At 56.6% G+C, this 14,056-nt stretch overlaps 2 protein-coding genes across 2 annotated transcripts; one reads left to right on the forward strand and one right to left on the reverse strand.

The window, feature by feature from the left end:
- Nucleotides 1-2,071: 2,071 nt before the first annotated feature.
- KVR01_004981 (uncharacterized protein) lies at nt 2,072-2,416 on the reverse strand (the record flags this gene model as incomplete). Its single annotated transcript, XM_044794054.1, has 1 exon — nt 2,072-2,416. The coding sequence occupies one exon, from the start codon at nt 2,414-2,416 to the stop codon at nt 2,072-2,074; it is 345 nt and encodes a 114-aa protein (XP_044645426.1).
- A 3,541-nt stretch (nt 2,417-5,957) lies between these two features.
- Nucleotides 5,958-9,182, forward strand: KVR01_004910 (uncharacterized protein). Its single transcript, XM_044786642.1, has 2 exons — nt 5,958-7,648; nt 7,771-9,182. Exons 1-2 carry the CDS (start codon nt 7,062-7,064, stop codon nt 7,940-7,942), a joined length of 759 nt encoding a protein of 252 aa, XP_044645355.1. The 5' UTR covers nt 5,958-7,061; the 3' UTR covers nt 7,943-9,182.
- Nucleotides 9,183-14,056: the final 4,874 nt, after the last annotated feature.

Here is a 14,056-nt window from a genome sequence, read left to right on the forward strand (position 1 = left end):
CGCTGAGCTGACTCGCAAATTCGACTTCGACTTTTTTTCAAGACAGTTTCGTGGGTGCAGTAAAAGGAAAGTGGCCCGAGTCTGGTGAGGTTGTCAGAACATCATCAATTCAGAACGACAATATGTGGAGCAGCGTCTCGCGAGTCTGCTAGAGATTCATGCGTGCAAGATGTGCGCGTTGTCGAGCACTGGTGCTGCCAACGCCACCAGCAAACAGACACGCAACTACACACTTACTCTCACATTAAGACCTTGCGCAGAAGTTTGAGGCTCTTATTCAGCGTTGTGTGGATGTTACCGACCCAAATTGGTTCGTCAACGGGGCGCAATGGGTCACAATGCAAAGCTGGACACAGTCGCCATCTGATGATCTGTGCTGACGACACGTTCTGGCCTGGTCTATTGTCGCGAGTCATCCATACATCCGAACCAGAACCTCTGCGTCCAAGCCCTCTCGTAGTTTCACTGCGAAGGTAGGGCATCGGTTGTTGAGGACAGCAAAAAGAACAACACTCGCGTAGCGCGACCAAGACGCCAATAACGCCAATAACGCCAGCGCCCTTTCAGTACCTAGGTAGGCAGTTGGGGTCTACTTATGTAAGACCCGTGTTGACGGGTCTACCCGCGATCCATTTCGGGTCTGACGTGAACAAGGTGAAGGTTCCGGTTTCCGGGGCGTTAGGCATCGGTCATATCTCGGGCGGACAGTGCGGTGCGGTGGCGTGCAGCTTTTACACCAGGTGTACGCAGACAGCACGGGCTCGCTGGTTTGTGTTATTATGTCGGCAGGAGGGGATAGCAGAGGGCCCGCACCTTTTCCGGGTTTCCCGCCGATGCACTGGCTGCAGCTGTTCCCACATTGGGCACAAATTTGGGACTGCAAGGGCAGAAGCCGCAAAAAAGTGGTGTACTACTACCTGGTTGAATTCACCCATGCCTGGCTCACGAGGAAAGCCATCGGACTCGGCTCTGCTGCCTACCGAATTAGTCAACGGTCTCCAAATTCAATGCGCCTCTGGAGCCTAAATAGCCTCATGGCAGCGTCTGCCGTGCTAGGCAACAAAGAAGTACCGGCCTCTGTCGTGTCTGTCATATCTTTCGTCAAACACTGCCTCAAAGAGACGCGCCCTAAAAGGGGGGATTAGGCCCCACTAAAGCACGCGACGAGATGGGCGCCCCATTGCTCGGTGACGGCGGCATGGCCGTTACAGGCGCTTCACCAAGCTTCCGGACGCCCCATACAGGTCTGCGACCAGGCAACGTGGCCAAGAAGCGAGGGGCTCACAGGTCAGTCACTGAGCAGGACGCGCTTTCCGTCCTGCGGGCCGGCCACAGCCCACCCGTGTACCGCCCGATCGTCGTCATTCGGAGGCTGTCCGGTAGCATGAATTAGGGCCCTCATGCACCATGTCTGCATGGGCAGCATAGTAGTATGCGAAAGAGAAATGGAGCGTGAACAAGAGTTGTTAGGTGAAGGGCAGTGAGAGGAGGAAGGGTGGCACAGTACCGCGGGCGGCAGCAATGGCCAACGGGTGATCCATACTGCAAGTCCAGATACCCTGACAGCCACGGAGATTGGTCGGCTGATGGAGCCTGGCACAGTGTCAGACATACGATGCGGGCTTCAGGCTGACGATCCTGACATGGACTCAAGGTGACTGGCTTCTTTATTAATCGCGGGCATGCCGCGTTAGCACGACCTTTTTTGAGCTTTGGTTGACCCCATAGCTGCAGAGCCGTAACAGGCCGCGCTGGTCAGGGACCAGAGTATCGATAGAAGACGATCAGCAACTTGGGAAGAATCAGTCACCCCGTATCACAAGAGTCCACATGCCCAGGGTGTGGCCGATTTCTTCATCTAGTCGATCACAAATGCGACTCGATGCTGCTGGGGCTTACAACATGGCGACTTGTCAGCGTGAGGGCTGCTGGACAAAGCTCGCCGACACCCGTCCCATGACTTGTGCCGAGCCAACCCAGCCGTCATGTCTTTTCTTTTCTCCGCTGATTCTAGGACATCTCATTTCCGGCGAGTATCGGTCGTAACCCGAACACCGGGTCACGTCGGCGTTCAGAATAACTTGCCAGTAACACCGGAGAAGACCTCCTGACTTTGTATTTGTGTAGCATGGCACTCACGGCCTTGCGGGGACTGGGGGTGGGGGTTGTCAAGATGCTTGAGGGTCCACTGGCAGACTGGCGAAAGCGATGTGAGGTGTGACCTGAGCCATTTGCGGCACCTGTGCGCAGGCAGATGTCCAATTTTGCTTTTCTGGGCTTCATCAGCCAGTGGGATTCCAGTGAGAGAGGCCAAGCGCAATAGAGAGGTGGACAGCAAGGTTTTGTTTGGCGGACACGACTCCGTGAAGAGGCAAACCCCATCTGACACCGGGGATAAGCAAACGGCGCCGATCATGACTAGGAACGACCAACTGTGGAGACGTGTATCGGCCTCTCAAACAGGCCCCCGAGGCCAACAATGCTGTCCTGTACCAGAAAGGTATTCGGCACCCTCTGAGCCTCTGGGGCCTGGCTCGAGAAACGTTGCCCGCCTTGTGAAACCTGGCCGCGATCCTAACACGACCGCCGTGGAGGCGGTGCCGGGGCGAAACAAAACCCAAGGGGCCGTAGCACACCTTGCTATCACGACAGTCACGTGGCTACCCCATCCGTGTGTGGTCGCGGGCTTGCATGACTGAGGTGATGTCATCCATGCTCGCAGATTGGGTTGGAGGCGGTTGGGCAGGCAAACTCTAATTGCACGACCTTCTGCTCTCTTGACTCGCCAAGAAGAACGGAGGGGCGGGCAGCAAATGTCAGTGTTTGCTAGGTGGTTTTTGGGCGGTGCCCCCGTCGTGCAGGCTCTTAGGACCCATAGACTCGTCCTTGGTCGGAATGGTACTGTAGTAGATGCTAATTAGGCTTTTGTTGCGGAAGCTTGTCAAAGGGCATCCCGGCATCGCGTAAGCTGCCCAGGACCGAGTGGTGCTCTTGCCAGGCAGAACGTGCCAGTCACCAGCCGCGGTGTCAGGGCCAAGGCGGACGCGAGGCGAGGCGAGGCGAGGCGAAGCGAGTGCGTGACGCAGGTGGTGAGGAGACTTGAGAGAGGAGCCGTAGGGCCGGACTCTGCAACGAGGGCTGATGATCGCCGGCGTTGCTGGACAGTGCTGGACGGCGATTTTGGTGAATCCGATATGCGGCGCAGGCTGATTGCGATTGCTGGAGACCACCGCGGGTAGGGACGGACTCGGTAATCTGATTTGATTCTTTCCGAGTGAGGATGTGCAAATGCGTCGGGACTATCAACCAGGGGACGCGAGGACGGTCAGCCAACCAGGTGGTTTTGCCAGGCTTGTCAGGGACCCGAGTGGGAGGAGATCATGGAGCATGCTGCCAATGAGGGGAGGCGATACAAGACAGACCCGTTGAATATCACGGTCTGATGTGCCATGCTGTCAGGTTTTGTGGTGTAGGCCTATGTGCTCGGATACTGCAGTGTTGTATGCACAGGGGGACGGTGAGGGTGTCACTGGCGCGACGATCGCCCAACCAGTCAAACCAGCCCTTTGTCAGTAGTGGACAATACAGCCGAACAGTCAATCAGTGCGTGTGTGTGGTGTGTGGTGCGTGCTTGTCTGACTGCGGGTATCGACCGCTCACTTCTGCAGCTTGGAACATGGGACATGTGCTCCTCATGCAGGGCCACCGTGTGCGTAAATGGAGTACTGTGGTACGCAGCGCCTGCAACAGTACTATGTAGTATGTACTTTTGGGTCGGGTCCATAATGTAAATCCCCGTACCCTTTGCCTCCGAGCTCCCAGACACCTACCGTTCTTGTCTGAGGGCTCGGGTTATTTGCGGTTGGGAGCGGTTTGTATCGTCAGTCGTATACACAGTACACACGTACGATGAGCTGGCGCGTCATGAGCTGGTATTCCCACGACGACGGGTCTTCTCGTGTCGTGTCGAGCCGTGTCGTGTCGTGAAGCCCGCAGGTAAATGACGATGTGCAGCAGGGCCAAAGGACCCGACGGTGGACGAATGTGTCTGTCTGTGTGTCAATGTGTCTGTGCCATCTTCATGGGTGAGGGAATGGCAGGATGTGGATGGATGCTGTCGGAGGCTGCAGCACGTAAAAAACGGGCACGCAGGCCGCCCAAATTGAGATCGTCTCCCGAGTCGAGAGAAATTGAGGTTCGAGGGCAGATGGCGAGCAGGAGACGCCAGCACAAGATTGGAGCTAGCCGTATCTGGTTACCTCCCCCCTCTGTCGCGGAGGCAAAATGCAGAGGGGCAGAATCAGACTGACTGAGAGAGGGCGAGAGAGAGAGAGAGAAAGAAAAAATCACTGTCATGTACTCCGTACCCAGTACCCCGTCCACACTCGACTACTGCGGGCCCGGTACGTATTCCGTACAAGAATCAGGGTCCGCCCCTACCTTCCCTTTCTGAGACTGCTGCCCTGCAGAAACAGGAAAGGTCACCTGAGAGGAATGACACGCCTTCCCTGTCGTATCGTGGGTTGAGCCAGGCAGGCAGGTTTGGCTGGCAGGTTTGGCTGGGCAAGGGTCAGGGGCCAAGCTGCCAGGGTCAGGGCGGCGCCAGGCAAGAAGGAGGGGACGAGCCAGCAAGCTGGGTTCTGCTGGGCTGGCAGGCTGGCAGGGTGCCGTGCTGTACGGAGTACCGTGGTAGGTGTCTATCTATGTCCATCTGTATCCATGCAGGGCAGGCGTCTGCGAACCTGAAACACCCTGCCTGACCATGTCAAGATGCGTGTGCCTCCCGCATTTTATCGTCATCACCGCCGCCGGCCTCACCCTCAGCACGCAGAAGCAGCCGCCACGGGACCACGGCAACCTAATCGCCAACTATGTTGCCGTAACGGACTGACTCCCGGCTGTTGACTTTCGGTCCAGCAATTTCGTCCGAAACCGCCAACAGCCCAACAGCCCAACAGCCCGGCCGGCTTGGGTGTGTGCATGGAGCACGAGGGAGCTCGCTCTGCCTCCTTATTAGCCTGCCTGCCTGTTTCGCCGCGGCGCAAATATTGCGTGTCATCGTGACTACTCCCCAGAAAAAAAATCGGGAGCAACCCACAGCAGAAGCAACGGGGCATGCTGCTCGCCAATAGCTCAAGAGTCACCGGGGCTGCCAGTCTGCCAGTCTGCCAGGAGGGAAGTGTGCTCTGGAAATAGGCGCTGCCTTCCTCTTTGATCGGCAACGGCACTGGGTCTGCCGGCCACTCCAAAACAGCATAATCGATGCTGTTCTGCTCGCTTGTCGACATTTCCCCACCGTTGATCCCAAAAGAAAAAGAAAAGCAAAGAGGCAGAAGGCAGGCAGGCAGGGCACGGTGGCAGGCCACAGGATTTTCGATTCGCATCCCCATCTTGCCATGGACGAGGCACAACACCATCCGCAGGCCTGTGCCTCGCATGTCTGCATGTCAACATGTCTATCTTGTGCTCTGCCTTGGCTCCTGATGCCCCTCTCGACGGACCCGGGCTGGGGACTCCCTGCCAGCTCGTGCCTCGAGGCCGGCTGCGAGGCGTGTTTAGTTGCCGAGGTGCCCAGTTGGTGCTCAGCAGACGCCGGCGATCAGCTGTACGGCCCGTTTAAGAACCGCACGAAATCTTGTCCAGCCAGCCAGCAGCCAGCCCAGCCCAGCCCAGCCTGCTTCTGAACGAACCCACCGCTTCTGGCGGTGACCAGCCGAGCACAGGAAGGAGAAGCGATCGGCTGGCAATCCTTCTCGCAGCGTCGCGCACGGTAGTGGTGCAAATAGGGAGCTGCGTGCCTCCCTGCGCCCCCCGTCATGATGTGACGTCTTTTTTCCGTGGGAAACGGCACTGGCCACTGGCATTGGACCGCCGCCTCTCTCTTTTTGGGGGGTGGTGACAAGGGGGGGAGTACCGTACTGCGTTGAGCAAACCGCGTACCGAGATACATTCAAGACCCTCTGTTGGGGGCCCTGGGGGGTCTGATGCCTGGCCCAATCAAGCTTCGAGGGAACAGGAAAAATAGGGTCGGGTCTTGGGGTGACCTGACTTGAGCCGCACTGTGCCCCTCAACGGTGAAGGCTTGAAGCAGCCCTGCCCGCCGCCCTGCTCACTGCGTGGCAGAGCTCCTTCAGCCTCCATGGGGACAGTGTGTGGGGGCACCGTGCAGCGTCAGAGAGGCCCAGGGTCCGACCCAGGGCCCAGCACCCGGGCACAGCACTGTGGTATCTGACCCTGCTCGGGTACATCAGCCACCGAGTACTTTGTCTCTCTGTCGCGCTCTCTCTCTCTGCCTCTCTGCGCATCCTCCACCTCCCCTCCCCAAACTTGCTGGGTTCAAGCACTCAACTCACCACTCACCTCACCCTGTATCCTGCTCTGCCAGTCTGACGCCTACCCAGCAGCAAAACGTCGTTGATTTTAGGTTGCCAGACGACGTCCTGCTCTAGGTTCTCCTCCTCTGGCTTACACGGTGGTCTGTCTGGTTGCCCTCCTCCTCCTGCCCTACTGCCCTGAATAATCTGAGCCTCTTCTCTTCCGAGCCGTGCTTGGGTGTTTGCGACTTGCCAAAGTAGACGCCCACCACCAGGCCAGCACTTGTGTCGCCCGTTACGGCGCAAGTGCAGTGCAGCAAAGCGCAGGGCCGCCGTGCATCCTGTCCCGTCCACGATCCATACGCCCACTTCTACTCTCCCTCCCACCCCACTCGGCGGCTCCTCTTTTTCTTCCAGCGAAGATTCCTTCCCTTCGCCTGCCGTCCTGCCGTCGTGGCCCTGACCAACTTTTCCCGATTCTTTTCTTCTCGCTTCAGCCCTCCAAGCCCAACCTCCGCCGGCCGCCCACCTGTCTCCTCGCGGTACCTTTTTTCCCTTCCCCTAGCCACAGCCACGGATCCCTCCCTCTTTTCTCGGCCAACGGTGGCAAAACATCCATCCAACATCTTGCAACAGTGACGGCCGTTTAAGAATTTCCGCATAACACCATACCTTGGCCACCCGATACAAGGCTGCAGAGAGGCACATGTTCCAATTCGCCGCTCAACACGATTACTAGCCCGACCAATGGTCTCCACTCCACCACCCAGTCTTTGCCAGACACCCGAGGCCACGACTCACGACACGACACAAACTGACCCCCATCCCTCTCCCCCGACCCTCGAGTCTCTGCCGCAACCACGGGCACCCGACAACACCACCACCACCACCACCACCACCACCGCTGGCACTACAACCCACGTCGATAGTCTGGATCTCGACGACAACGACGACGACAACATCACTATCAACGCCGAGGCAGCCAACGCACAGCAGCCCGACCCTGTCTTCCTACCGTCCGCGATGGAGGAAGACCACTCACCGCAAGAACAAATCTATGGCCATCAGATGCCCGAGATGGCCCGCTCAGACTCCTCTTCGGCCTCGTCCATCGACCAGTCCAACAGCCCCCAGATCGTCGCCCCCGTCCCAGTACGACCACGCCTCCCAAGCCGGAAAAGCAGCGGTACTATCATTGTCCCTCGAGAATCAGCGGAAGCAGTTGAACCAACCGATGTCATGATAGAGCCCGGCGATGTGCGCGCAATGAGTCCGCGGAGGACCAGCGAAGACCTCGAGGCACTGGGACGTGAGGCCCGGGATGAACTCCGAAGGTGAGCAACTACCGCCCTGTCCGGCCGGCTCCCGGCCGCACCTCACCACCCCCCCCCCCCTTTACACGTCATTTTCCACAATCTGGGTCATAGTCTGCTGACGCGCTAGCCATCGTCTTTAGGCACGCCAAGGCGCTCCAGGAATCACTACTCATGATATTCAACCGCATCGAGGCCGTCAAGGAGGAACACGACAAGCTGGACAGCAACAACAAGTTCCTGCAAAAATATATTGGCGATCTCATGAGCACGAGCAAAATCACAGCAACGTCGTCGAGCAGAGCCAAAAAGTGAACGCGCCCATCTATCAGCTCTTCGAGGCTGGCGCGGGCGGAGCAGCTTCAACAGTGTGGCACCGAGACGCCGATGGCAGCCGTCCATGGGGAGGAAAAATTAATAGGGGCAAGCGTGACTGTGGGGCGGCATACTGGTGGGCCTTGCCAGCAGGCAGCCGATCTTGCTCGCCTACGTCATGCAAAAGAGACGAAAGGATTGTTGCTGAGGGCCGGTTGGCGGCATGCCATAGGCGATAACGTTACACGACACCCTCGTGGCACCGGAGATCTCGACAGCCGCAGCCGAGTCGCGGATGGGATTGGACGTTCCGTCGAGGCATGATCGCCGGCCGGTCAGCATGGCGTTATTGAAGGCAAGATGGGCAGGAGGTGGCCCTCCCTCTCGGGCTGTGACGGCGGAGCGCAGACTACCACTACTACCGACAACTGTCATACTACTTTTTCTTCTTTCGATCATCCACAACACTCACAAACCAGACAGACAGACAGAGACTTTCACACGGAAAATACCCACGACATGGGGAGCTTTTAGGTCAGAGGGGAGGAGGGGGCATGGCACCGCCCGTTTCTTTTTAGTTTTGGTCCATCAGCCGGGGGTCGACACACATCACACATACCCGTTTTCACTGGTGGTGGCGGCGCACCGATGAAAATTCCTCTTATCATACCACATCAATACCAAGGATCTTCGTCCGCTGTTGTACATCCCCTCCCTGAGCAACAACTGACCTCAGGACACCAACAACCTCGTCAACGGACATTTGCACTTTTCTGCATACAGCCAGCCATGGGGGGCTTTTCACGGGCATTCAAGAGACTGGGGACTGGGTAGCGTCATGTCCACTTACACACACACAGACACACACACAGGCGTCGGCGTTTTGTCATGCATACATATGTTTGCTTTTTCTATTCTGTCTCCCCCTCCCCCCCTCATACGGGTCTTATTCTCTGAGTGACGGCATATTGTACATTTACATCGTTTCTCTTTGTTTTTATGACGACTCATCAGGAGCACGGTGTTTATTTTGAGTGGAGATTAGCTCCACAGGGGAGTCTTGATACCGGCGTCCTCGCAAAAAGAGGAGGCATCATATTTGTCGTTAAATTGACGATAGGGTTTGCATATATCTAGTCGCTTGCCCCCTGAACAGTCGGTGGGGGATGTTGATGGGGGAGCTCGCACACCGACACCCTCGTAGCAGAGTCCACAAAAGGAAATTCCAGCTGCAATACAACTCTCCCGTCCCAAGTTGTAGGCGTAGCAACTACACAATATCATGTCATGTCATGTCATGTCCTCCCTCCCCCTTGCGGCCTGCAGCTCCCGCCCAGGCGGAAGCCACCCTGCAGGGGCGAGGCAGCTTTTCTTGGTGAGGTGAGCACACCGGATAAATGAAGAGACACACTGCTGCTGCTGCTGCTATGTGGTGAGACCGACCGGAAACTGCCCTGCGGCGCAGGACAGCTGCTGATCTCTCTTCTCCGGACGCCGCTGACGTCACCCCGCGTTCCGGCGCTTTTTCTCTGTCACAGCGGTGGGAGGAATCTGGGGTTGGTGCCGGGGGCAGGACCTAATTTTTTTTCTGCTTGGCTGATGGGTCATGTTTGAGTGCATGTACATGTCTACATAGACTACTTACTGTACATAGTGTCGTATGAACTTGCCTGTCGCGGTTTAGCGGTAGGGCAGAGGCAGACGGCGGCAGCTCGACAGGGTCTCGTTCGTCTCTTTTTTTTCCCCTCTCTTCTGGTCGCCCGAAACATGCTGCCCGCCTCTCCTGCCGCCTCTCCGCGCCTGGGTGAATCCATGTCCCGCGGAGGTTGATCTCCTTTTCCCGCATGGTATGTGGCCAGAGCTCGTGGGCAGTAAGTACACTAGACCTAGGCTCGAAAGGGCGCCTGTCTAAAAGTGGCCAGACAGCCAACACCAATCCGGCGAGGGGACGGGGCAAACGCATGACGGCTGACTCCCTCACGTGGCGCGCTCGCATAAGACGCGACGAGCACCAAAGGGGATGGATTCCTCACGTTTGCCACGCAAACATGCCACCGACCACTTCTTTGGAAGGAAGGGAGTCACGCGGGTCCCGTCTCGTCGGTTGTCGGTGTCTCGTTCATTCTCGGCCTCCCTTGATTGTGCCTCTTGTACCTGGTGCCTGTCTGTACCTCTGCTCAACGGGCCAGCAAGGTAAGAATGGCTGGCTGATGTTCGCCCCGACTGCCCGAGCGAGCTGCTCCACCGCCCCCGTGACGGAACCTCTCCTTGAGGGCCGTAGCAAGGCCGAACCGGCGGGCGCGCGGAGAGTCCCAGGAGGGTCAAGGATAGGCGGGCGGGCAAGCTGTCGGGCTGGGCAGGAAACCAGGTGGGACCCAGGGAGAGGGGGAGAGTCGTGGCGTCGTAGTGTGTCGTGTTGTGTCGTGTTGCAGAAAGTAGGTTGTGAGGCTCCGGGCCGATCCATCACGACGTCATTGTCACTATAAACATCCAAGCGGGATGTACTCCGTACACTAGGCACTCGGGGGCAAGGTTACAGGGTCCAGCAGCAGCGGCAGGGAAGAGTTGAGCTGATGGAGAGGCAGGCAGGGCAGGGCAGGCAGGTAGGCAGACGGACGTCTTGCGGGTTCGGGTCCAGTTACTTAGTTCGCTGCGCCCCCTATGGGGACCATGTACAGGCGGGCGAAGCATGTACATTACAGGGCTGTACACTAACTACGGATATACATTACAGTGGAAGAGGGTCACCCTGTTTTCCTGGCCGGGATCAGGGTTGCTCGCAAGCGTCCACCTCTGCCTGTCAGCCTGTCAGCGACCCTCGTCTGCCGTGCCTGCTTTCCTCTTCCTGGATTAGCTCTGGGGTGGGAACAACCACCTCTGCCACTCCAATGTACATTTGCGCACTACTGCACGCCCAAACCTGTGCCCCCCAAGGGGTCCTGTGGGGTTCAGAGAGGCGTGGGAGGGAACGAGGCCCAGCGCGGCGTGGGGTGATAAGACGTAGTCTACCATGACTTATGGCTTTTTTTTTTTACCGTCATGTGGCAGACCGAGGGGTGTCACGGTAAGGACCTAATGAGGACCCTGAATAAAAATCGTGCTTTAAATTTTGTTGGTCCCCTTTCCGCCCTCATTCCTCTCTCCTGATGATGATGATGATGGCCGAGGAACCGTTCAGGCAGAAAGTCCGGATGGACAAAGGGGGGCCATATTTTTTTGGTCCCTGCATGAGACGTCATTACGCGAAAGTTTGTCTTATAACCGGTATTCCCAGCTGAATTCCTTGTTGCTATCCGTTTCTGTAGCTAAGTATTCCGGTCTGGGCTGATTGTATCGTAATGGCAGAGACATGTGATGCTACAATTGGCCGTGTCTCTCGAGGAATATCCGCCTTTCAGAGCCCCAAGTCTCGCCACATTGGACAAGAGAAATCCCCTTTACCCCCGGGACCAGAGCCTATTTGCTCCTTTTCCTCAGCTGTCTGCACGGCACGGCACGCATGTCTGTCTGTCTATCCCTATGCTGTAGCTTTCTACCTGCAGCACCCAAGTCCCACCCGCTGCTACTGTATGTAGAGCCACAGCACAGCTCGCACAGGTACAGACAGTCACGTTGTTCCCTCATGTTACACGAGCCGCGGGCCGTGTGTGCTTCTCCCCTGCTTGCCTTGCCAACTGTCTTGCCCGCTTGCTTACCCGTCGGGTCGACCGGCACATGATGCTTTTTCTCGAGTGACCAGCGAGTGGCAAGTTGCCCCCGCCCGCCAGGCCCCCGCCGTCACACTCCGACTGTGATCCGATAACCCTATGTACACTATGTACGTTTCCCTTTCGTGCGCCCGAGGCCACAGATGTCACTTGTCAGCTGCGTTCGCGGGCTGGCGGTCCAAGGAACCCCTCTATCTCCGTCCAGCCGCGGGCGCGGAGCCGGGGAGAGCAGCTTTGCCCTTGCGCTGTGCGTGTGTCGCGTGGGAGCGGTCTGGTCGTGCTACTTACTGACGATCTCCTCACCGGCTGTTGCCCGGCGGCGCGGGCGGTGTGACTTCTCGGACTGTCTGTCTGTCACTGGTAAACTGTCTACTGGAGGTTCCGGTGTAGCCTCGCCCGGGGGAGCATCCTGGGCTGCCAGGCTGCCTGGACACTCACGTGGCACTCATCACCTGTCCCAGATTGCATCGATTAGCTGTCGCGGTGAGCCTGTCCGCCAGAGATGCTTGATCTGCACGCCATCAATCTATTCGCACTGGCGGTCGTCTACTATCTCCTGTCTTGACCAAGCCTGCACCTGTGCACCCATGCTGTTTGTTGTCGAGTTACAACGTATTTGACTACAGCTACACCATCGCCTGTTGAAATCCGCACGAGCCGTATGTATCAGTGAGAAGTCTCGTCTTAAATACGGAATCATGTCATTTTGATCCTTGACGGCAGGGCGGCGTGAGGCATCGCTTATTATCATACTGTACCGATGACGTTGGTCGTCTTACCCGAGTACGCTTACCGTCATGATCTCCCGAGGTCACCAACTTCTGCATACCAAGCCGACATATATGAGGTTCCCGCCTGCAGCTGCAGGAACTGTATGCGGTCATGAAGTGCCACAGTATGTCCACTATAGACAGACAGCATGAAAAAAAGCAAGTAGAGGAGGCTGCGAGGCAACATCCCTGTTCCCCGGCCGATGACACACGTGGTTAGGCATGAATGGGCTTGCGCCGCATGGTCTTTGTGTGATCTGGTCCCTTGGTTCCGGATCAGACACGCAGCTATATCGTCCCTGGATTTGAAGTATTTCGACATGATGCATATTTCAGGAGACGGGTGGGGCCAATCGTCTGGACAGACGGGAGCTATTGCCTGGGGGTAACTTGGCGGCCTCGGAAGCTTCGAAAGTGGCCTGGGTCAAGCTCATGTCCTTATGAGGATTTGGATTCGATGTGAGTATACTGTATTCTTGGTTCGGATGTTGTTTTCTCGCATCCGCCTCAGAGCTAGCGATCTTGTTAGATGGTTGCTTATTTCCGTCTTGATGGAGGTGCACACAGTACTGAAGAGGCCGTACATCGTTGCACATGTGTGCTTTGCGATCATGTACACACCGTCTTGAAAGTTGAAGGCTGGGTAGTTCCCGAGGTCATCAGCCTGGAGCCACGAGTCGAACATTTGAACCCCTTGCCTTCTCCTATCGAGGGGTGACCGCCACCCTTTGCTTTTGACGAAAGCACCCCGGGCATATAACTTAAGTGACAACAGCGGGTCTCAAATGAAGTCATAGTCCGAACTGAAATGTACCTAGGTAGCTCTTGATGAGCAGCCGCGAGCATTAGCTACGCTCACTTGTCCTGGAGTGAATCAATTGATTTATTTGGACCTGGTTGTCAAAATCTTTGTCAAGGCCACTGAGTGAGATTTTTCCATTAGAGAAATCGGCGTGATCTGTTCTCGGGATCATTTGGCGAAACCCGAAGCGATGTGTTTTATTGCTGCTGGAGAAATACCTCGTTCTAGGCACCAGGCGTTTCATCAGTCGATGTCTGTTTTCAATGTCGGTGGTAAGGTCTGTGTTAGCTTGATGACCGCAACGGCCATGGATCCATGCGTCGCCGACAATGCGATCACTTGTGGGAACTATGCTTGGCTGGTTGGTTTCCACATGTCTGTCATTCCGGGCGTGTAGTGTATGGCCTTTTCAAGGAGACCTCGGGATCTCTTTTCCAGGTTGATAGTGAATGAGGGAGTAACCTAGGTAACCTTGGAACACACTGGCACTGCCTGCTCAAGTGAGCTCCCGGGTGTTCGTGTCAAGACTGCAGGTCTTCCAAACGATCACAAACTGTAAAGGGCAAGGTGAACCCTATTCGAAATGCCGTGCAAAGATGACATTTTACTTTAGTTTGAGGAATACCACCTGCGGATTTAGGAAGACGACTGCCCAGGTGATGAACGAGGGTTATCTCGGCACAGGCCTCTTTTGCCCAATATCGGAAATAAGGTTTCGTCCGAACTGTGAGATAACAATGCCCAGCCTCTCGTCTGACGGCCAACAGGACGACCAGGACGAGGTGGGACGATCGGATTTAGGAAAAGCCCCACTTTGGTCGGAAAACACGACAAC

Source organism: Diaporthe batatas (assembly GCF_019321695.1).
Source record: "Diaporthe batatas strain CRI 302-4 chromosome Unknown Contig00005, whole genome shotgun sequence".
Lineage (NCBI taxonomy): Eukaryota > Fungi > Ascomycota > Sordariomycetes > Diaporthales > Diaporthaceae > Diaporthe > Diaporthe batatas.

Coding starts and splice junctions, on each gene's coding strand:
- KVR01_004910 (XM_044786642.1), top strand. CDS start 7,062: ATGGTCTCCACTCCACCACCCAGTCTTTGCCAGACACCCGAGGCCACG. Junction 7,649..7,770: donor GCCCGGGATGAACTCCGAAG/GTGAGCAACTAC, acceptor CATCGTCTTTAG/GCACGCCAAGGCGCTCCAGG.